The sequence below is a fragment of the Thalassophryne amazonica genome, chromosome 22 (assembly GCF_902500255.1).
Source record: "Thalassophryne amazonica chromosome 22, fThaAma1.1, whole genome shotgun sequence".
NCBI lineage: Eukaryota > Metazoa > Chordata > Actinopteri > Batrachoidiformes > Batrachoididae > Thalassophryne > Thalassophryne amazonica.
The window spans coordinates 6442338-6465525 of NC_047124.1; the positions used below are offsets into that span (position 1 = coordinate 6442338).

The 23188-nt window shown below is 44.1% G+C and overlaps 2 protein-coding genes across 2 annotated transcripts; both read right to left on the reverse strand.

Annotated features, from left to right (window-relative positions):
• Positions 1-377: 377 nt before the first annotated feature.
• lemd3 (LEM domain containing 3) lies at positions 378-14421 on the reverse strand. Its single transcript, XM_034163541.1, has 13 exons — positions 13338-14421; positions 11655-11695; positions 11490-11559; positions 11092-11165; positions 7359-7438; positions 7139-7284; positions 4590-4691; positions 4291-4393; positions 3976-4154; positions 3665-3746; positions 3471-3576; positions 3307-3385; positions 378-2284 (listed from the first exon to the last, which is right to left on the reverse strand). Exons 1-13 carry the CDS (start codon positions 14350-14352, stop codon positions 2148-2150), a joined length of 2214 nt encoding a protein of 737 aa, XP_034019432.1. The 5' UTR covers positions 14353-14421; the 3' UTR covers positions 378-2147.
• Positions 14422-15561: 1140 nt separating this feature from the next.
• tmbim4 (transmembrane BAX inhibitor motif containing 4) lies at positions 15562-21693 on the reverse strand. Its single transcript, XM_034163597.1, has 7 exons — positions 21444-21693; positions 20476-20584; positions 20151-20256; positions 19380-19413; positions 18587-18704; positions 17577-17622; positions 15562-17191 (listed from the first exon to the last, which is right to left on the reverse strand). The coding sequence occupies exons 1-7, from the start codon at positions 21532-21534 to the stop codon at positions 16985-16987; spliced, it is 711 nt and encodes a 236-aa protein (XP_034019488.1). The 5' UTR covers positions 21535-21693; the 3' UTR covers positions 15562-16984.
• Between the last annotated feature and the right edge of the window lie 1495 nt (positions 21694-23188).

Consider the following 23188-nt stretch of genomic DNA (forward strand, 5'->3'; position numbering starts at 1 on the left):
GGGGGAAAATTTTTTAGTCTTCATACATGAAAATAAAAAAAAGAATGTGCACACAATAGATTTTAATGTTAAATATTTCTATACCCCAGTATGTAGAAATATTCTGACAGCGCCTGCTTTTGCTTGAGGGTCATGTTGATTTGCCACAAATTTCCCACCGGATGCCCTTCCTGACAAAACTTCCATTTACAGGATGAAGCAAAAAGTGGACCGACTCCCTGACCTCCACACATGCCTGGGGGTCCCACAGAGCCTCCATCCATCCATCACCTGAGCAGCAGCTCTCAAATCGACAACCACCTGATCCATGACACTGAGCAGCAACCGCAAAAGCTCGGGAAAGTAAAGTATGCAAAGTACAGAAAAGTACCAGACAATTACAAAAACCCTAATAAACTTTTAATTGAACCATTTGTACAGGTGAGTCCCATTAAAGCCTCTGGATTATACAGTGAGCAGGTTAAAGAGCAAAACATGGAAATACAGGATTTAAATACATATCTTCAAATGTACAGCGTTTACAGAAAATACAGAGAAGAAGAAGAAAAAAAAAACTACACGTCAATTCACCCTCTAATTACAATCCGAGGTTGACGTCACGCTGAAGGGAGGAAAAAAAAAATAAATTTTACAGTGATACACTGAGATACAGCAAAATTATTTATTTATACATCCTGACAAGTTTAAAGCTGACGGAGTTCGATGGACAATGACGTGTAACAACTGGAACCACAAAAGAAAAAAAAAAAAAAAAAAAAAAATCATACAGAAATCAAAAGACAGAATATAAAAAGGAAACTGCTACAAAAGACCAAGATTCAAAAATGTCTGGAGAAAAAAAAAAAAAATCCAACTACAGCAGGTTTCACCCACCAGACTGAAAGCAGTTAGAGATTTTCCGGAACCCGGTCCATGCCACTCCAAAAAAGCATTTAAGGCACAAGTGGGTCGTCTGGAGCAAAACTAGTGCACCAGTTTGTAACGTGTGCATCGTTTGTACAATTTAACACTACAAGTACACAATTCAAACATTCATTGCATTTAAAAAAGGTTCAACTCTCTGACTTTTTAGTGTTTTCTGTAAAAACAACTGCATTTTAAATACACAAAGAGTGAGGTCAATCTTCTTACACAGGGGGCGCCGGGTGTGTGCGTGTGAGGCATTCAGGGGTGGGGGGGCAAAACGCGTGAGTCGAGAAATTAGAGCACCGTCCTCAACAACACGACGACATGAAAACATTAAGACCAGTGACAAAGACACACTGGCAGTCACCTGACCACTCAGACCGCCACCGGTCGGTCACCAGGCGCCATGGCCGCAGACTGCAGCTTAGATTTTATGTCTAATTTTGTGTATATTCTGTTCATGTCCCATCTGCTGTTGCGTCTCAAGAAAATGGCTGCAAAAGTGATGATGTAGTTTTTGGATGAGAGGGCGAACCCCCTGCTGTTTAGAGTTTTATATCTTTAATTTGGATCACATTGTGGTGATTTTGTTTTCACTCTGAAATGGGTGATTTATTTATTTATTTGTTTTAAATAAAAAGGCCAGATTACTTGGTAATATTCTGGTTTGTTGTCTGTAAATAAAACATGTAAATAACTTTTTACAGGAAGTCAAATTAGACTTGGATGTACAGACACCAAAGAGAAATAATTCAAAGAAGAAATAATATACGTTGGGAGTAAATTAGAATATAGGCAGGGAAAAGCTTCAAAGGACTGTGAATCATCTTTATATAAAAAAAAAAAAAAAAAAAAAAAAAAAAAAAAAAAAAAAAAAAGTCACCTCCCCAGAAACGACTCAGCAGAAAACAAATGACTGGAAGGAAACTAAGATGGCGTTAGCGTCATATGATCCGCTTGAAGACGTGAGCAGCTCGTTGATTTGATGATCCACGTTTATTTAAACGCCGTCTGATGTTCTAAATAACACAAACATGGTGTTGGAGCTGAAGGCTTCACGTCTCTCAGACAGGCAGGGTCCACGTTTCCACCAAAGCCAGAACAGGGACGCGGTTTCCTGCTGGAGTCCAGTTCTGACAGAAAAACAGAACCCACTGAACAGCTGCTGCATGTCTTGATGCCCAAACCCACCCAGTCCCACGAAAGCGGTTCTGATCCTAAGCCTAGAGAAGAACCTTTCCTCAGCTGCAGCGCTGCAGACGGGTCGGAGTGTTCTGGTTGGAGCTGGATGCCTTCAGGGGGGTACTACAGCCCTGGGCCTGAGGGAACCGCTGGTGGTACCGGTCCAAACGCAGATACTTTACTGTTACCAGCTTACCTGTCAAACAAAAACCAAGAGGCCATTTTATATCAATGTGCAGTTTAGCCAGAAGGGGGCGCAATATGAACGCGTTAGTGCACTGAATTATTCATAACACTGGAACAGAATATAACCAGAGTTGTGATATGGGCGAAACACCCCCCCAACAAACTTGAGGGAGAAAAATGTTGGGGTTTTTTTTGCCTATAGCTTTAGGGAAAACATTTTAATAAAAAATATTTTAATAAAAAAATAACATTTCATATAAGTTTAGGTAAAAAAACAAAAACAAACACAAAAAGCAAAATAAATGAATACATTCAGTTAATTTAGAGGGGATTCCCACATTGTTTGACACTAAAGTACTGCAGATATCAGCCAAATAAAAGTTTAGCACTTTCTATCAGCGCAAATCATTAATAATGAAAATTAGATTAAACACAATGAAAATGACTAAATTATATACATGACAATAGCAGACAGCAATATGGAACATGTTAACAGTATTTAACAATAAAAACAGACAATTAATAACTCAAGAAGTTTTGAAAATGTGTGTCTAAATTACTCCACAATTTAGAGTCAAACTTTAATGTCTAGATTCTCTTCAGATTCATTTAACCACATCAGAAGAATTTAAACTTTTCTCTGAAAGCTCTCTGTAATTGTTCTTATATCAAATTATTTAAATATAGTATTTAATATTCCTTTAATGATTATTTCCTTATAAATTATAGCAAAATAAAGGATATTCATTGTATGTATTATTTAAAAGTGCTGAGACATAATTTCACCGAATGTCAACAGATTTTCATACAAGAAAAATGACCGAGGATAGAGTCTCCCATGTGCCTTCTAGCAAACTGCAGCTGAAATTTCACATCTTGTGTTGCTTTATATCTCATGATTTCACAGACTGACCAATAAAGAATATATGTATATTTTTTTGGGGTTTCCTGTGCATTTATCTTTCGTGACACTCGCTCTGACTGTGTTGGGGTTTGGGTCTTTGTGACAGGAAGTCTCATTGCATCACTTACCATCAAACCAGGAACCATGCAGAGCTTTGAAAGCCTTCCCCGAGTACTCGGCAGACAAACACTTCACGTACACACAGCCCTGTGAGAGAGCACACACAACCCCGGGTTAACACACCCACACACACCGGCAGAGGTCAAAAGTCGTCTGCAGCACGGCAGCACACCTCCCGGGAGTTCTTGTCGACAGCAATGTGGACAATGCCGTCGTTGTCACTGCACTTCTGCAAGATGGCTTCGTGAATCGACAGGTCCCAGTTCTCACCAACCTCCCTGAAAACCAGACCAAGACAGAACCTTTACATCTCCAGGCCTCCAGGCATGTACCAGGAACAACAACAGTGCAGCTGAAAGTGCTCACATGATGGGGTCAAACATGTTTCGGATCTTCAGACATGGCGTCAGGCTGTTGGGAGGCGAGTTCCTCCGGTCCAGAGGGAATGCTGAAGACATAAACATCAGCTGTTAGTACTCGCTCTCTGAGAACTCTTCTAGTTCTCCGTGTGTTCAAGTCAATAACGGAGAAGTTCCACTAGGTGGTGTCATACACACGTTTGTAGGCCAGATAAGTCGCTCACTTTTCTGAACAAACGACTTTTTTTTTTTTTTAAAGTCTGGAACGCTGAGTCTTTGTGAGCAAAGACTGAACAGTCCTACTTTAAACCCTTTTACCTTTTCCCTGCCAGACTTTGGAGGGGATCTGGGAAAGTTTATCACAACTGACGGGAGACTGAGTCCACCTCCAGACCAGGAAGTCGGCTCCACCAATCCTCCGAGACTCCTTTTGAATCCTGGACTCGTTGGCACACAGGAACCTCTCAGCCCGCTCCCAAACCTTCTTCATCTTCTTTCTGCAAAACGGGACAGCCTCTGAGAAAGATTCATCTCAGAAATGTAGGAAAGTAAAGGAAATAATGGATGTTTTCTTCTGAAAAATGGTGAATTTGTTGTGTTGTTCTTCTGCTGAATTGAAGTATATGTACTGACCGGTCCTGAGGCGGCACCAGAGAGTCTCTGACATGGGGAATGGGCAGGTAGGGCTGTAGGTCTGGGTTCTCTTGGCATGCCTCAGTATGGCTCCTCAGCACATCTGAACACCACCACCAACAAGAAGAAGAATTCAAACATCAAGCTTTAAATAAAGTTCACAGAATTACTGTCCATCGCTGACCCGATATGGAAGCAACAAGCTCAAGTTCATAGTCTGCTTTCAACTCTAACATGCTGTGAATAGCCGCCCGTGTACAAATAAATATTATGGTCCTGACTGTGGTGTAGTTCCATACCAATGATCCTCTCCACCATGTCGTACATCTGCCTGGTTTCTTCCTCCTGTCTTCTCCACCGATGCTTCATGTAGTAGATCACAGCCAACAGGGAGCCTAAAACTGAGATCAAAGAGAGGGAAAATAAATCAAAACTAGCATGGGATCCCGCAGGGATCCACGGGCTCTAGATAGTGTTTAAAAAATAGGTAGCTGACATTTTTCAAGGGTGATAATAAATTATGTAATGTTTCTATAATGAGTTGGAATGGCGTGAGTCCAGAATGTTTTTAGAAGCTTAGACCTCAATGGTTTTCAAAAGAGGAACTCAACCCCTTTATTTTCTGTTTATTATGTAGTTTTTTTAATAGTAGAGAAGCTTGAATCTTCGACTGGACTGGGTTGCTTGACGCGAGGACGTTTCGCTTGAAATCGCAGAAGCTTCCTCAGCTAAAATTCTTGCTCTGGTAGTCTGACTTCTGTCTTGACTCTTGTAGAGAAGAATAAACAGAAGCCACAAAAGCTGGAGTTTTAAACCTAACCAGACCCCACCTACCGAGAGGCAGACTGCTATAGGCTGGAGACTAAACAATAGCTCTAATTAGCACCTAATGTGCTCTAGTTAGCACCCTGCTAATGACAGGGCAGCTGCCCTCCTAATGATGGGACTGACGCCTCTCCTGATCAAATCAAATCAATTTCATTTATATAGCGCCAAATCACAACAAACAGTTGCCCCAAGGCACTTCATATTGCAAGGCAAAGCCATACAAGCCATACTCTCTGATGACGTGAATGACTCATTACCATGAACAAAAGACTGAAACTGCTTTGACCTGAGTACCCCATTGTAAACAGGGGACAAAGCGTGTCTCAGACCCCCTCCCCGGTTAAGGCTGGGTTTCAGCTGTTTCACATAGAATGCCTCCTTGACCCCTTTCGCAAACCATTTCTTCTCTCTGGCTAAGATTTTAACTTCCTTGTCCTCGTCCTCAAATGTGTGGTTAGTGTCTTTAAGGTGGAGATGAACTGTAGACTGAGGTCCACTGGCACCCTCTCTGCGGTGCTGGTATAGCCTTTTGTGTAAACGTTGCTTAGTCTCACCTATGTAGTGTTCGTTACAGTTTTCCTGACATCTGATAGAATACAATACATTGCTCTGTTTGTAACTAGGGATTCTGTCCTTAGGGTGAACTAATTTTTGTCTCAAGGTGTTAACAGGTTTAAAGTAAACTGGGATTTTGTGCTGTCTGAAGATCCTCTGTAGTTTTTCCCCTACACCTGCTAAATAGTTTATGTAAATTTACTGCCTTAATGTCCGTTATTCAGTGTCGTTAGCTAATATGTGTAGCTCTTCTAAAAATATTACTTCTATCAACGTTCCGCTTTTATGGCGTTCATCCTCAACCTAAAATACTAAAGGATTATTAACCGACCGTGAGGTCGGTACAGAGTAATATCAGACTGACGTGTTGTTAGTACAGACCGAGCATTCGCAAGGTCCATGTGAAAAATACGGAGGTGTGATATCCCTGTACAGGAGCAAGCGAGGTTAATAATTCGTTTATTATATGGCTATGATATATATGAACTTGCAGTATCACCAGAATATGAAAGCTGCTGATGGCTCATTGTTAGCTGGTAAGCTTTCAATCTGTGTTTTTTCGGATGCTGTTTAGATATTTACGTTTATGTCCAACTTGGCTTTTCTCATCTTGTTTTTAGCTTCCTGGTTTGTAAAAAAAAAAAAAAAAAAAACACGTGTTGCGGACTGACTATCATGGTAACTGGTCTGGATGTGGGAAAATATCTGACCAGTAATCAGCCAATCAAAGTGCGTGTACCGTCGCAGCCATAAGCATACCAAACGGCAAATATCAGCTGTCCACAGTTTGTCCATGATTGAAGTTACACACACGCACGCTTTTATTATTACATACCCACAGAGACGGTGGCAGAAGACATCAAACCCACTATCCTTCTCACTTATGGTAACGGCAACATGATGCTTAACTAAACGGACTAAGCCAATTGAACTACAAAGACACAATGAATCAATAACACTAACAACACTGTTAAACCAATATGAACCACAATAACAACATTTAAAACCCAAAACTCTCATGGTACATTGCAGCACAATGCTGTTAGCTAACATGGCTAATTTCTTGAAAAACATCAGGCCTACCAACTTTCCCTTTTTCATATTCATATAGTTGGGGGGCAGCTCTTTAGCGGGTGGGACAAAAAAATAAACATAATTATCATAGTAAAAAAATAAAGTAAAATAAACTCCAGTTCTTCACAGGAAGGAAAAAAAAATCATTACAAATTTTCTGATATATAAATCAAAAGACAATCACAAGTAAATGTTCTGATATATAATCAATAAATGACAGTCAGTAAATGTTCCGATATCTAATCAATACATGACCCTAAATGTTATGATATATAATCAATAGCCCCTGTGGATGACCTTGACCTTTGCTGTACATTTACATAAAGACCAGAGTCACAAACGTTGTTGGTATTTCGTGTGTTTCTATGTTTTTGTGTTTTTTTAAGCTCACCGGCTGCACAGAGGAAGACTCTGCTGGCGACGACGAGGAAGGCTCTTTGGAAACGACACATGAACGGCATGTTTGGATGTGTAGACTCGAGCCATGTGACCTCAGACACATCAGTCACGGGCTCATCCACAGTCTGTCCTATCAGTCTGTAAACACACACGCAGTGAGTTTAGGCATGCAGACCGACTCACACACCAACATAACATTTTGTTTTGTTTACCTTATCCCCACGTCCTTGTCTGTGCGGAGGATCCATTCCAGAGAAGTGTGAATTAAATCTTCAAAATCTCTATTCAGTCTCTACACAACAAAAACATGAGCAATGATGACAACAAGAAAAACAACTTTTTCTAAAACCCATCCATCCATCCATCCATCCATCCATCCATCCATCCATCCATCCATCCATCCATCCATCCATCCATCCATCCATCCATTTTCTTCCGCTTTATCCGGAGTCGGGTCGCGGGGGCAGCAGCTCAAGCAAAGCCGCCCAGACCTCCCGATCCACACACACCTCCTCCAGCTCCTCCGGGGGAACCCCAAGGCGTTCCCAAGCCAGCCGAGAGATGTAATCCCTCCAGCGTGTCCTCGGTCTTCCCCGGGGCCTCCTCCCAGTGGGATGTGCCCGGAACACCTCTCCAGCGAGGCATCCAGGGGGCATCAGGAAAAGATGCCTGAGCCACCTCAACTGACTCCTTTCGACGTGGAGGAGCAGCGGCTCGACTCCGAGCTCCTCCCAAGTGACCGAGCTCCTCACCCTATCTCTAAGGGAGCGCCCAGCCACCCTGCGGAGGAAACTCATCTCGGCCGCTTGTACTCGCGATCTCGTTCTTTCGGTCATGAGCCAAATCTCATGACCATAGGTGAGGATCGGAACGTAGATCGATCGGTAAATCGAGAGCTTTGCCCCCCTACTCAGCTCTCTCTTCACCACGACGGTCCGATACAGCAACCGCATCACTGCAGATGCTGCACCAATCCGTCTATCAATCTCACGCTCCATCCGTCCCTCACTCGTGAACAAGACCCCGAGATACTTAAACTCCTCCACTTGAGGCAAGGACACTCCACCGACCTGAAGAGGGCAAAGCACCTTGTATGGGTCGAGAACCATGGCCTCGGATTTGGAGGTGCTGATTTACAACCCGGACACTTGACACTCGGCTGCAAACCGCCCCAGTGCACGCTGAAGGTCCTGATTTGACGAAGCCAACAGAACCACATCGTCCGCAAACAGCAGAGACGAGATTATGTGGTTCCCAAACCAGACCCCCTCTACACCCTGGCTGAGCCTAGAAATTCTGTCCATAAAAATAATGAACAGAACCGGTGACAAAGGGCAGCCCTGGCGGAGGCCAACGTGCACTGGAAACAGGTTTGACTTACTACCGGCAATGCGAACCAAGCTCCTGCTGCGGTCGTACAGGGACCGGATAGCCCTTAGCAAAGGACCCCGGACCCCGTACTCCCAGAGCACTCCCCACAGGGTGCGCCGAGGGACACAGTCGAATGCCTTCTCCAGATCCACAAAACACATGTGGACTGGTTGGGCAAACTCCCATGAACCCTCGAGCACCCGATGGAGCGTGTAGAGCTGGTCCAGTGTGCCGCGACCAGGATGAAAACCACACTGCTCCTCCTGAATCCGAGGTTCAACCATCGGTCGAATTCTCCTCTCCAGTACTCTGGAATAGACCTTACCGGGGAGGCTGAGGAGTGTGATCCCCCTATAGTTGGAACACACCCTCCGGTCCCCGTTCTTAAACAGAGGGACCACCACCCCGGTCTGCCAATCCAGAGGCACTGTCCCCGATCGCCACGCGATGTTGCAGAGGCGTGTCAGCCAAGACAGCCCCACAACATCCAGAGACTTAAGGTACTCAGGACGGATTTTATCCACCCCAGGAGCCTTGCCACCAAGGAGCTTTCTAACCACCTTGGTGACTTCGGCCTGGGTAATGGATGAGTCCGCCTCCGAGTCCCCAGTCTCTGCTTCCTCTTCGGAAGACGTGACGATGGGATTGAGGAGATCCTCGAAGTACTCCTTCCACCGCCCGACAACATCCCCAGTCAGGGTCAACAGCTCCCCACCCGCACCGTAAACAGTGCTGGTGGAGAGCTGCTTCTGCCTCCTGAGGCGTTGGACGGTTTGCCAGAATCTCTTCGAGGCCGACCGATAGTCCTCCTCCATAGCCTCCCCGAACTCCTCCCAGACCCGAGTTTTTGCCTCTGCGACCGCACGGGCTGCGGCACGCTTAGCCTGCCGGTACCTGTCAGCTGCCTCTGGGGTCCCACCTACCAACAAAGATAAGTAGGACTCCTCCTTCAGCTTGATGGCATCCCTTACTTCCGGTGTCCACCACCGGGTTCGGGGATTGCCGCCGCGACAGGCACCAGAGACCTTACGACCACAGCTACGAGCAGCCGCATCGACAATGGAGGTGGAGAACATGGTCCACTCGGACTCCATGTCTCCAACCTCCCCCGGGATCTGGGAGAAGCTCTCCGGGAGGTGGGAGTTGAAGACCTCGCTGACAGAGGGTTCCACCGGTCGTTCCCAGCAGACCCTCACGATACGTTTGGGCCTGCCAGGTCTTACCGGCTTCCTACCCTCCCAGCGGATCCAACTCACCACCAGGTGGTGATCAGTCGACAGCTCTGCCCCTCTCTTCACTCGAGTGTCCGAGACATGTGGCCGAAGGTCAGATGATACGACTACAAAGTCGATCATCGACCTCCGGCTCAGGGTGTCCTGGTGCCACGTGCACTTATGGACACCCTTGTGCTCGAACATGGTGTTTGTGATGGACAAACTGTGACTAGCACAGAAGTCCAATAACTGAACACCACCCGGGTTCAGATCGGGGAGGCCGTGCTTCCTGATCACCCCCCTCCAGGTCTCACTGTCGCCACCCACGTGGGCATTGAAATCCCCCAGGAGAACAATGGAATCCCCAGTCGGAGCGCTATGTAGTACCCTTCCCAGGGACTCCAGGAAGGTCGGGTACTCTGCACTGCTGCTTGGCCCGTAGGCCGAGACAACGGTGAGAGACCTGTCCCCGACCCGAAGGCGTAGGGACGCGACCCTCTCGTTCACCGGAGTAAACTCCAACACTTGGCGACTGAGCTGGGGAGCAATAAGCAATGCGACCCCAGCTCTCTGCTTCTCCCGTGGGCGACGCCAGAAAAATGAAGCGTCCAGCCCCTCTCCAGGAGTTGGGTACCAGAGCCCAAGCTGTGCGTGGAGGTGAGCCCGACTATCTCTAGTCGGTATCTCTCAACCTCCCGCACAAGCTCAGGTTCCTTCCCCCCCAGCGAGGTGACATTCCATGTCCCAAAAGCCAGAGGCTGTGAGCATGGACCGGACTGCCGGGCCACCCGCCCTTGACTGCCACCCAATCTTCTCTGCACCCGACCCCCATGGCCCCCTCTGCAGGTGGTGAACCCACAGGAGGGCGGGCCCACATCACTCTTTCGGGCTGAGCCCGGCTGGGCCCCATGGGCTAAGGCCTAACCACCAGGCGCTCGCGCGCGAGCCCCAACCCCAGGCCTGGCTCCAGGGTGGGACCCCGGCTCCGCCATACCGGGCGACGTCACAGTCCTTGATCTTTTACTGGTCATGGAGGTTCTGAACTGCCCTTAGTCTGACCCGTCACCTAGGATCTGTTTGCCTTGGGAGACCCTACAGGGAGCACAAAGCCCCCGACAACATAGCTCCTAGGATCATCCGGGTACGCAAACTCCCCCACCACGATAAGGTGGCAGCTAGAGGGGGAGGGAATCTAAAACCAACAGCTGGAATTCCTACATTATCCCAAACTTCCCCCAACTGTGCAAGTGACCCAGACAGGCAGGATTCAGGACTGTATAGTCCAAGAGATCCACAGGAAACTAGAAGTTTGGAAAACCCAGTCTTCGTCTTCAAGGATAACAGGAAAATGTCAACATACCAGTAAGTACTCTGAAGCCTCAGCCATGGACACACTCCTGTTCACAAGCTGCTTGTTGCCACATTCATGTTGCCCTGAAAGCACAAACAACACTAAGAGCACAGTTCAGCACACACAGAATAAAGGTGTCAGCATCATTAATAGAGCAGTTCTCAAACTGCTGTAAATGTTGCACAGAATCTGTCAAAAAGATGGATTATGTAAACTGTGGAATATCCAGTGTGGAAAAATAATCACTATAAATAGCACTTAATGAAAAAAAGACAATCAGGATTACAAACAAAACTAAAATCTGATTTGTAAAGTGCTGCCACACATGTTACAGTCAAAGTTCAACTCTGAATGCAAACCATAACCAGCTACATCTAAAATATGACAGAAATAAGCGCAACGGTTACCAGCAACGTGGGCCAGGTGGTCGTGTAAGTGGAGCAAAAGCTTCAGGATCAGGCCCTTCTCTCTCAGATCCTGAAGAATCAACATGTTGATAACACACACTTCCAACGTTTCATCAAAACCAACCACAACTGAGAAGTGAGAGAGAAACAGAAATATCTACTTACATATGTCACGTCAAAGTCACTGCCAAAGGGATGATTCCCAACTAAAATGAAGAAAGAATCTGGTCAGGAGATGAAAACGTCGCACAGCACACTCACATGAATGAGACGCTGATGTGAACGCACAGACGCAGATCTTCACCACAAATCTCTGTCCAAACCCTGCTCATGAATCAGGTCTCTGTGGACACTTGGTAATTAAGCACAATTCAGATTCTTATCATGTGCATGAACTAATCAAAGGCATCTTTTGCGCACACAGTAGAATTTGATAGAAAACTTTCCTTTTCGCTAAGGCTTATAGTTAGGGCTGGATCGGGTGACCCTGGACCATCCCTTGGTTATGTTGCTTTAGACGTAGACTGTGTTTCATAATTATTGTATGGCCTTGCCTTGCAATGTGGAGCGCCTTGGGGCAACTGTTTGTTGTGATTTGGCGCTATACAAGAAAAAAGTTGATTGATTGATTGATTGATTTCTCGAATGAATAGAGCTCTGCAACACTGTGCACCGTCCTTCTCTGAGGGGGTAAAGACACGCATAGAGAGGTGTGTGTGTGCGGCAATCTGTGGGTCCTCTAAAGTACGTTTTGCTTTTATGTTGATAAAGCTCAAGCGTGACGTATCATGTGGCCGATTTTATGCACCGATTCTCAACAAAAGATGCATGTATCAATAAAGATGGCTGATGTTATTTCATTTTTTTGGTGATCAATCTTGTATTTGCTTTGAGATTGTTCGAGCCAAAGATGGACAGAGAACCTGATTCAAGTCTTTTATGGATTTAATGGTTTATTAAAACCTGATCCATATTTGAGACACTGTTGAATCTAGGGGTCAAAGTGATTATTTTAACTTATCTCTGCAGTTTGACAAAATGTGGTCTGTTTTTCACGAGGACAATCGCCAAAATCCTCAGCGTTCTGGTCCTTTCAGTCGTACTGTACAACGTTGAGACCTGGAAAACAGATTTCTTTTAAGGGGAACGCTGGTATTTTTCCAACCCTGGGTCCATCTTTTTAATTGGGGCAAAAAAAATTTGTAATCAGGCAGCTGACCGATATGGGGAAATCTGAAAACACACTCAATAAACCGCTTCTCACCTCAGCTTTCTGGCCATCCGGTGGCGCCGCTCTTCAGCCAATACAAGCCAACATTTTTTTTTATTAATTATGCAAAATAAATATTTACAACAAATATGACATAAATAACAGTTAGTTCTCCAATTTAACATAGTGCCAGAACAGGCTATTTCAAAACAAAGAAGTAAAAATAAGGGAAAATAAGATAAAATATATGAGTATATATTTACAAGTCGACAATTAATGAGCTGTTTGTTCTTCTGCAGGAATGAGTCCTCAGACGCTTACTGGGATTTTAGCTTGCTATGTCCAATTCTATCATGTGACTGTTCAGCCTTTGATACTGTTTGAGTTCTAAGTCAGACTGATTATTCCTCTTTAACATGATGGACACGCCCACTCTGTCAGTATTGTGTGTTTTGTTTGTTTGTTTTATATGATAACGTTGTGATTAGTGAGTCTCTGGTTCAAGAAATATTTTTTTACATTGTGGTGATGATCTGAGGACCTTCTTTATGACATCACAGAGTTGATTCCTGGCTCCTTTCACGACTTTGTCACCTAATGTTTCATGGTTTTGGGGGTGAAGCTGGAGAGGGACTTACTGACGACGCTGGTCTCCGGGGTTCCAGAACCCCTCATCCTCAGGTACATGAGGGCCAGCAGCAGGAAGAAGAGGCATGCCGCCGTCAGGAGGACCATGGAGAGATAATGAGCACTGAAGCTCCCAGAGGAGGTCACCTCCTCACCCCGGAACTGTTGGAGCAGCTCCTCCTCCCGGACCGACTGTCTGGAGGTGTGGTTGGACCCGCTGTGGTTGGTTTGGGTCCGGTGTCTTAGCCTGGAAGCCCCGTCCTCCACGTTGTCCACGTGGTGGTTCCTCGTAGTACTTCCGTGGTTCTCGTAGATGGACCTCCTGGAGAAGACCACGGGAACTCCTGCCGGCTTCTCCTCCTTATCCTCCTCCCGCAGACTCCCCACCTTGTCGGGTCTCCGGGGCGGGTTCATGCCTTCCTCGGTCTCTCCGGACGCGGATCCGAGACCCGATCCTTCAGAGGGCGGCGCAGGTCTCGGGGTCGTCCTCCTCCTGGTCTCCAGCCGGTCCCGGTCGTCGTCTGAGTCGGAATAATCTCCGGGAAGTTTAACGGGAGCAGACCGGCGGCCGTTCACAGACCGACACTTTTTCTCGGTTCGATCATCCTCGGAGTCGAGTCCCCAGGCTGCGTGTCTGTCCGGGCCCGGAGAAGAACCGTTTGACGGGCTCTTGTGAGCGGTCCGGACCTTCTGGTTCGGACCACTTCTCCTCAGCGGGGCCTCAGCGTCAGACTCGTCCGAGCTGAAGCCCAGAACCGATGACTTCCGGCCCGGTCTCCTGCTCGAGTTGAGCTCCGTGACGTCACGAGCGGCTGGCCCGGATCCCGCCGTGGAGATGCTAACGGGCCCGCTAATCCGGACTTTCCCGGTCCTGGAGCCCCGCTGCTGCTGCTGCCACTCTTCGCGAAGCTTCTTCAGTTTCTTCAAATAAACCGGACGAGTATGTTCGGTGACCGGACCCGGTGTGAAGCCAAAACGCTTTAATTCGGAGATAAGCTCCTCATCTGTAAACTGCGTGGACGCCATGTTGGCTAAAACAGAATAGGCTGTGCAACGGAAGTGACGAACGTTATTAGGTTACTCAAAAGCCGAACAGCGCCACCGGCGGAAGCGAACGGTACAACGATGACGTCATAATTAAGAAGGCCGCCCATGATGCCTCAATGCTACATAACTCCAAAATGTCATAAACTCTACTTATATAATACTTAAAAAAAAAGAGAATTAATGTTAAAGTATCAATTTACTTTGGTAGTTGTACAATTTATTTTATTTTTCTTTTCTGTCTCTATTTATAATGGTAATACTGTGAACATTATTGTGGCCTTGTCTTTTGTTTGTTATTGTATTTGTTAAAATAAAGTTTTGAAAATTAAAAAGCCTCAGTGCTACATTAGTGTGTTTTACTTCTCTCTGGTCCTGTTCCATTATTTCTCTCTTCCTGCACTTCCTGTCCAAATATTTGTGACCCACAAGCGCTACATTCCTCAGGTTTGGGAACTCTCTCTCCTGAAATCAAATCCTGCTTCAGTGTCACCCAACATAGCTCTGGCTGTAACCTTTGACCTCCTCCACTTCACGCTGTGGGTCTTTGCTAGTGATTTTCTTTTGCACTTTCATGGAACCAGACTCTATGACGTCACAAACTCCTAAACTACAAACTGGATTACAACAAATCCTCCAATTTTCCTGGGGAATCTCAAGGCATTCCCAAATGACCTGGGAAAAATAATCCCTCCAGCGTGTCCTGGACCTCCCCACCACATGCCTGAATCACCTCAGCTAGCTCCTTTCGATTCAAAGAAGCAGCGGCTCTACTCAGAGTCCCTCCCAGACAGTTGAGCTTGTCAACATGTCCCAGAGTGTAAGCCCAGACTTCAGACATAGGACTCTCATTTCCACTGCTTGTATCCTTGACCTTATCCTTTCAGTCATTACCCAAACTTCCTGAACAAAGGTGAGGAAAGGAGCCAGGAAGTGCCCAGATCAATGAAGAAAAAAAAAAAAACCCTACACACCCTTTACTGTTTCATTTGCTTTATGACATCACATTGAAATCTGGAGTCAACTGTATTTACATAAAAAGCTCCTTCAATCACAAAGTTAATCACAGCTCTGTATTATAACAACAGTGTTTTAACATGAAGAAAAAAAAATCACTTTTACAGCCGGCTCATTTCTCTTCAATCACAGCTACCGAAGAGTCGCATCAGGCTTCATACAGAAACAATCCACTTTTGTTTTTGAAATTTAAGATTGTCATTTTTATTAAACTTAAACAGTGTTGATTTTTTCTCTCTTAACCACTTTACAATTTGAAAACAAGCTTTTATACTGCAGATCAATAACATTATTAACAGTGCCAAAATTCAAACTATGCAGATTTTTTTTTCATTGATAGAGTGCAGAAACAGGCCGATATTGGAAAAACAACAAAAAAAGTTTCTGTACAGCATTCAATCAGTGATTAAACTCAACTGTTCCACATCATCTGTTCATTTGACCCTCTTCATAAAGATACTGTTAACTTTAAAATACAAAGTTAAAGGGATCATATTACTTCAACAAGCTAACAGATTTCAGGAGGTATTTAAAAATAAGATACTGAAGTTTGGAGCCAAAACTAAAATGAAAGAAATAGCCCCTTTTTTTTGTACCTGTCATTTTAAATGAAAAGGACCTGATGCTGGCCACGCCCCCTCCCGTCTCCCTTTGTTTCCTGTCACACAGCTGATTCAGTGTTTGTCGAAATCATTTCAGATGTAAAGTCTGATTGGAGCAGCAGACCTGATTCAAATCTATTTTAAACATTGTGGCTACTTTAATCAACTTAACGTTTGGATTTCAGACTCAAACTCACACAAAATCAGGTAAATTTTTTATCAGAGGCCAAAATATGGCCATTGGGTATTGCAAAGACTTTGCATGCGTGTGTCCTTTGGTCTGTGCGCAGCATAACTCCAGTCCTATTACTGTCTTTAAATTCACAGGGAGCATTCTTGGGACACAGATCTTGGAAAAGTTAAAAAATGGCTCACCTTGACCTATTTTAAGAGGTCAAAAGGCCACATTCTTTTATTGATTACATGCCCATATGGCCAAAGGGTACTTTAGCATCGAGTTCTATAGAGTTCTATTTTTTTCCCCACCTTTTACAAGTGAATGCTTTGCAATACAATATTTATCAAAGTGAAGCAGGAACTGACATAATTACATCACAAATAGAACAATTTACATCTGCAACATTTAAAATAAAAACTCAAACTATTCAAATAATTCTGTTTATGAAGCAGAAAGTTCAATCAATCAATCAATCAATCAACTTGTTTCTTATATAGCGCCAAATCACAACAAACAGTTGCCCCAAGGCGCTCAAAGTTAAACGAAAAGTTTAGCTGGAACCAACCTGGTAGAAAATACCACAAATTAACAGACTGTGACAATTCAAAGCAACGGTGGTGAGTTTTAACAAGCACCACGTGTCAAGTCCTGGAACGCTAACCATACAGTTCTAACAGAACCAAAGAACAAGTTGGATTCAAAAGCCCTGAAATTAATTAGTTCAACTTCCCTTAAAGATTGAGTTCCCTCAAGTCCTTCAATTGTAAGAATTCCCTCAGCCCAAACTCAGAGTGGAACCACTGGATGGGCACGAGCCTCAGTGTTTCTTCAAGGATTCAAGGAGGCGCAGAAGGTGCAGGAAGAGGTTCACAATGTCCAGGTAGAGGTTGATGGAGGCCAGGATGTGTTCCTCGGGGGATAGGTGCCTCATCAGCAGGTTGGTGTCGTAGATGATGAAGCCGCAGAAGACCAGAGCACCAGCTGCAGCCAGAAGCAGGTCCAAGCTGTCAGAGTGGAAGAAGAGCTGCAGACAGACCAGCATGAAAACAGACACGCCTCAGTCTTCTACTGTCCAATCAAAGTGGAACAACAACAAATAACACTACAAAAAGACGCAGTTTGTGAGCTTTGTCCTCGCTGGGACGGACAAGATGACAGCGTCTGACGCTTTTGAGTTACTGCTGACAAAGGCTGGAACGAATGAACTCACCAACATACTGACACACCAGCTCAGATAAAAAAAAAAAGTAATGGTCGTTTTACACAGTTTATCTCACACACACACACACCTGAAGATTCAGTGAAATAAAAGTCCATCAGTGGTGTACTGTGAGCACAGATCTGACCTTTTAATATGCTGTTGTTCAAAAATCACAGAATGTAATCGATAGCAAAGTCAGTGCACTGACCTTCATAACACCTGCAATGATCAGGATCCACAAGCAGGCGAACAGTCTGCAAGACAACATAAGGTCAGCCAAAAATAACACGTTAAAAAAGGGTTTAAGAACAGGGAGGAATGTCTTCCACTAAAGGAGGCTTAAGAGACAAAAATAAAAATGATGGCGACTCCCAATGAAAGAAAAGTGAGGGTGACACCGACTAAAGGAGCCTTAAGAGACTAAAGAAAAGGGACAGCAACTTCATCTAAAAGGAGCCTTAAGGGACTAAAGAAAAGGGACAGCAACTTAATCTAAAGGAGCCTTAAGGGACTAAAGAAAAGGGACGGCAACTTCATCTAAACGAGCCTTAAGGGACTAAAGAAAAGGGACGGCAACTTAATCTAAAGGAGCCTTAAGAGACTAAAGAAAAGGGACGCAACTTAATCTAAAGGAGCCTTAAGAGACTAAAGAAAAGGGACAGCAACTTAATCTAAAGGAGCCTTAAGAGACTAAAGAAAAGGGACAGCAACTTAATCTAAAGGAGCCTTAAGAGACTAAAGCAAAAGGGGTGGCAACTTCCTGTAAAGGAGCCTTAAGAGACAAAAATATAAATGAAGGCGACTCCCAATAAAAGAAAAGTGAAGGTGACTCCGGCTGAAGGAGTCTTAAGAGACTAAAGAAAAATGATGGCGACTCCCTCTAAAGGAGCCTTGAGGGACTTGGGGAGGATAGAGAGGGGTCGGTCCAGAGGTTGTGCTAGCAGAAAGCTGTTCTAAAGTAATTCAAATGAACGAGTCAGTAGCAGAAATGTCACCTGATTAACTGTTACCCCTTTTGAAAGTGTTTCTCATTTAACCAACAAAAGAGATTTCACAAATATCCCGTTTGTCACCAAAATAAAAGTCAAAGATGTTCACTGCAAGTGAGGCACATCTTCTACTTTCAGTTCACATCCAATACTTCAAGAAACAGCGAAAAAAAAAAAATTCACACTTCAAAAGCATTTTTAGATATTTGGCACAAGTAAAATTACTCACATTGATCCCATTTTACTGAAGTCTCGTTTGGTCTGGAAGGTGAAAGCAGTCAGTCCAACAAACACGGCACAGGTCAGGAAGAAGGCCTGCAGTACTGTGGAGTACTCATAGAACGTCACTGTGGGACAATACAGTACTGAGTACACACAGGACACAGACTAGAGTCCACAAAAAAGCTGGATCTGGTTCAGGTTTTAGGGGGATTATGAAATTTTTTTTTTTTGAAAACATTCAGATGTTTGATTCAGTTTTCTCAGAAAAAATGATTTTGGGGATTTTGCCACAGCAGATTTTGTGCAGTTTTTGAATGATGTCAGACGAAACAGATCCTGGTGCAAAGGTACTGTCAGTGGAAGTGTGAACAGAAAGGACAGACTGGATGGTACTGGATCTGCAATCCAAATCCTTCTGTCTTCTTCTTTTTGGCGGGGTTTGACCCAGGAAGTTCTGCATAGTCTGGGTGGTTTCAGGCTGATGTGCGGTCCTTGATACTCACTGACTTTGGATGTCAGCCCGGTTTTGTTGGTCCGAGGAGAACTAGAAGAATAAGACCTGGTTCTTCTGATGACCCCCGGTGGTCTCGTCAGGATCCTGGATCAACCATAAAATCCCCTGATGAATTGATATCTAATCAGCAATATTGGGAGTCCTTTCAACAGTGGAACCACAAAACCAGGACTCACTGACTCAACAGTACCAGAAGAAGACCCACCAGGACTTCATGTACTTTAAGTATTTTTTATCTTTTCTTAATTCCCCAAAAAACTGAACCACGTGAACTAAAAACACTTACCGGCTGTTGCAACAGAAACGGCCTCCAACAGAGTCTGCAAAGCAACATACAATTAACACCATTGAGGAAGAAGACACTCAGCAAGTCAGCGGCTGTGTCCCAATTCAGTGGCTGCAGCCTTCTAAGGCTGTAACCCTCAGCTGCGGTGCAACAAGGCTGTCCCATTTCAAAGGCTGCTTATGAAGAAGCCGATGCTCACATCCTGCTTCTTTCACCCGAAAATAGTTACTGAGTGACGCCCCCCAAAGATAAAAGTTGGCCAAAAAAAAAAAAAAAACCCACTCATAAACAAGTAATATTTATAAGTATATATAAGTACTAAAAAATGGTTAGTAAACTAAGGCTTACACCCTCAATGCTAGCTTGGTGCATGCAGCTGTTAAGGTTGCCAGGCAACAGGAGGTAGAGGTGGGAAAACATAGTGACACAACAGCAAGATGCTCCGTGGGCTCTTGATGTGAGAACTTTTTTTCTGGCCTCCTCTGTGTCTGAAGGGCTGAAGCCTGAAGAGCTTCATGGGACTCAGCCCTTAGAAGGATGCAGACCCTGAATTGGGACACAGCCCTTAGAAGGATGGAGACCCTGAACTGGGACACAGCACTTAGAAGGGTGCAGTTACTGTGGAGGACACAAATAAATGTATATTTGTGAAACGGTGCTTCAAACTTACCTTTGTTCACAATGGGAAAAACAAAAATGAAACATTTTCACTGATTTTAAATTAGAAATCTCCCTGCACGTCATAAAGAAGGTGTACGTCTGATTACTTACAAACGTAAGCAGGAGGTAGAGATTGGCTGGATGCTGGTGTCGATAAGCAGCCAAAGCCACCAGCAGAACCAGAGAACCCAGAGCTGAACCCAAAACCACAGCAGGGCTGACAAAGGAAGATCACATGGCTTTTATGACATCACAGAATTCCTCCTCAGGAAATGAACGCAATCCTCCGTTCAATTTAGCATGTGGCTGCTCCAATCACGGCCACATACTCAAACGGAACATTGACAGAACAAATTTTACATAAATTTTTCCCACAAAAAGCACAACAACTATTCAAGCGGTAATCATAAGTCATGCTAAACTGAAGCGCACTCACCTAGCATGAACAAAGTCTTTGATGGTTTGACAGAACATGAAGAGTCCAGAGGTCGCTGTGGTCAGGACCATCTGTACGGTCAACAAGCTGTAAACCTTCCGCAGGAAGTCTGAAAAACAAAACCCACAAATATCATAGGCCGGCAGATCCACCGTCAATAAATAAATCCACATCAGGACTGGGATCCAGGCCTTTGTCTCTGTGACCTGCTGTCACCTGGACTGGTTTCCTTTACGGTGTGGAAACAGGGAAACATAGTAAAAAGCATCCGTTTAGAAATCTGGTCTTAAATTGGAGGTGGTGTTTCTCTCTGGTCCTGATCCAGCAGGTGGGTGCATCAGCGTTGAGGACTCCAGAGACTGGAGAAGACCAAGGACATGCCCACCTTTACACATGGCTGCAGCAGGTAGGTGAATATTCTGGTGATATGGGGATGGACCAGGCTGGGTGGTTGTCATCCAGGATATTGCAGTGGATATGATGAATGCCATTAAGGAAAGAAGCCGGAGGTCCTACGTACTATCTCAAACTCGTACAACGGTTCGAGTTTGAGATAGTTTTCAGAATAATAGTAGTGCTATGTGACTAAAAAGATTAATCCAGGTTTTGAGTATATTTCTTATTGTTACATGGGAAACAAGGTACCAGTAGATGCAGTAGATTCTCACAAATCCAACAAGACCAAGCATTCATGATATGCACACTCTTAAGGCTATGAAATAGCACTACTATTATTCTGAACACTACTGTATATGACATGATCTGTCTGTAACTTCAGTGACGTCTGTAGTATTTTGATGGGTTTGTGATTTTTAAATCTAAATACATCGTCAGTTCAAACATGACGTCATAAAGTTTAGAGTCCAGTAGGTCATAAAAGACTGAAAACATTTAAACGACATTTTCACAGACGTGAGTGAAGCCCGACTACCTGTAGTGACGTCAGAGGCACTAATGACGTATCTTACCCATACGTATCTGAATGCTCGCAGTGGCAACGTTTGTGCCATAATTAAAGTCGTCTTCAATCGAAGATCTAGACTGTTTGTCCGCGCTCATCGTGTCTCCTTCGCTTCACTTCAGGGCGGTTCGGTTCGGTACCGGATGGAGCTTATTCGCTAATTAAAAGTCGACGATCGAACGTCGAGAATCAGGAAATGCTGCTGTTCGGCTTCGACTTCTTCATATGTTTCAGTGAGCAAACATCACCGCCACCTACTGGACTGGAGTTGAACCGAGGCTTTTCAGGTTTCAAATCCCGCAAAATGTGAGAGGTCGCTGCGCTGCGAGATCTCAGGAACATTGAGAACTGCATTGATAGTGCAGCGGATAACTGAAAAAAAAGCTTCAAATGCAAGCACCAAATTTGGCACACATACTCCTTAGACATTAGTCTTAAAAATGGCGGGTACCCACGTGAACTTTCAATAGGTGGCCAAGAAGGGGTCAATTGAAGTACCAGGGGTCAAAATTTAAAAATGCTCCAATCATATTGAAAGGTATTCCATATTATTTGTCTGCTCATAAAGATTCCAAAAAGGTATAGTTTGGACTATCTGTGAATGAATGGTCTGGAGTAAGAACACTGAGAAAGGTCAATTTCAGTTTGTACAGGGGTCAAAAGTTAAAGTTGCTCCAATTTTGGTAAAAAGTGGTGCAAATTACTGGTTGAGCTAATAGGATTAATAAATGGAATAGTTTTGACTGTGTTGTGTGCTTGGTTTGCAAAGTAAAGGTTAAACAATATCAGCATCCATTGGATTCTATGACATGTGACATATGCTACCCTGTAACATGATAACTAAGCATGATACATGATGCAAACTATTCCTTTTTAAAACCGTATTCACCCAACTAATAATTTGCATCACTTTTTACCAAAATTGGAGCAACTTTAACTTTTGACCCCTGTACAAATTGAAATTGACCTTTGTCACTGTTCTTGGTGTTTTTACCCCATAACTCCAGAACATTCATTCACAGATAGTCCAAACTATACCTTGTGGAATCTTTATGATCAGACAAATAATATGGAATACCTTTCAATATGATTGGAGCATTTTTAAATTTTGACCCCTGTGTAATACTTCAATTGACCCCTTCTTGGCCGCCTATTGAAAGTTCATGTGGGTACCCGCCATTTTTAAAAGAGTAATGTCTGAGGAGTATGTGTGCCAAATTTGGTGCTTGCATCACCATTTGAAGGATCCCTCAGTAAATATTCACTTATCTGCTGCACTACGATACGCTCTGATCACACTTCACTTTAACCGCTGCACACGGACAACACAATTAACATCACAACATAAAACTATTTTTATATTGTGCCTAAAACCCTTGTGAACATATTCTCTGGGTTTTTAGATGTTGTTATTGTGTTTATTTTATGTAAACATGCGAGAATCACACTCCGTTATTTTCATTGGGAGCTGCTGTGAGCTCCACTTGCTTCCTGTTCATGTCATTCTGGGGGAAAGTGAAGTTTGCTCTTTAACATCTTGATTATTGTTCTTTACAACACTGTTTGTCCTCTTTGTTCCAGACTAATATATATAATATGTCTGAAATTCAGTTTGCGCTTATTAAATTCCACACAGATTAAATGTAGCAGACAGGGATTTTTTTGTTATAATTGTTTTAGCAAATTTTCAGGGTATCATGCAGCAGTCTCTTATTAACATGATGAAAAGCATAAAAAAAATGACATTTTTGT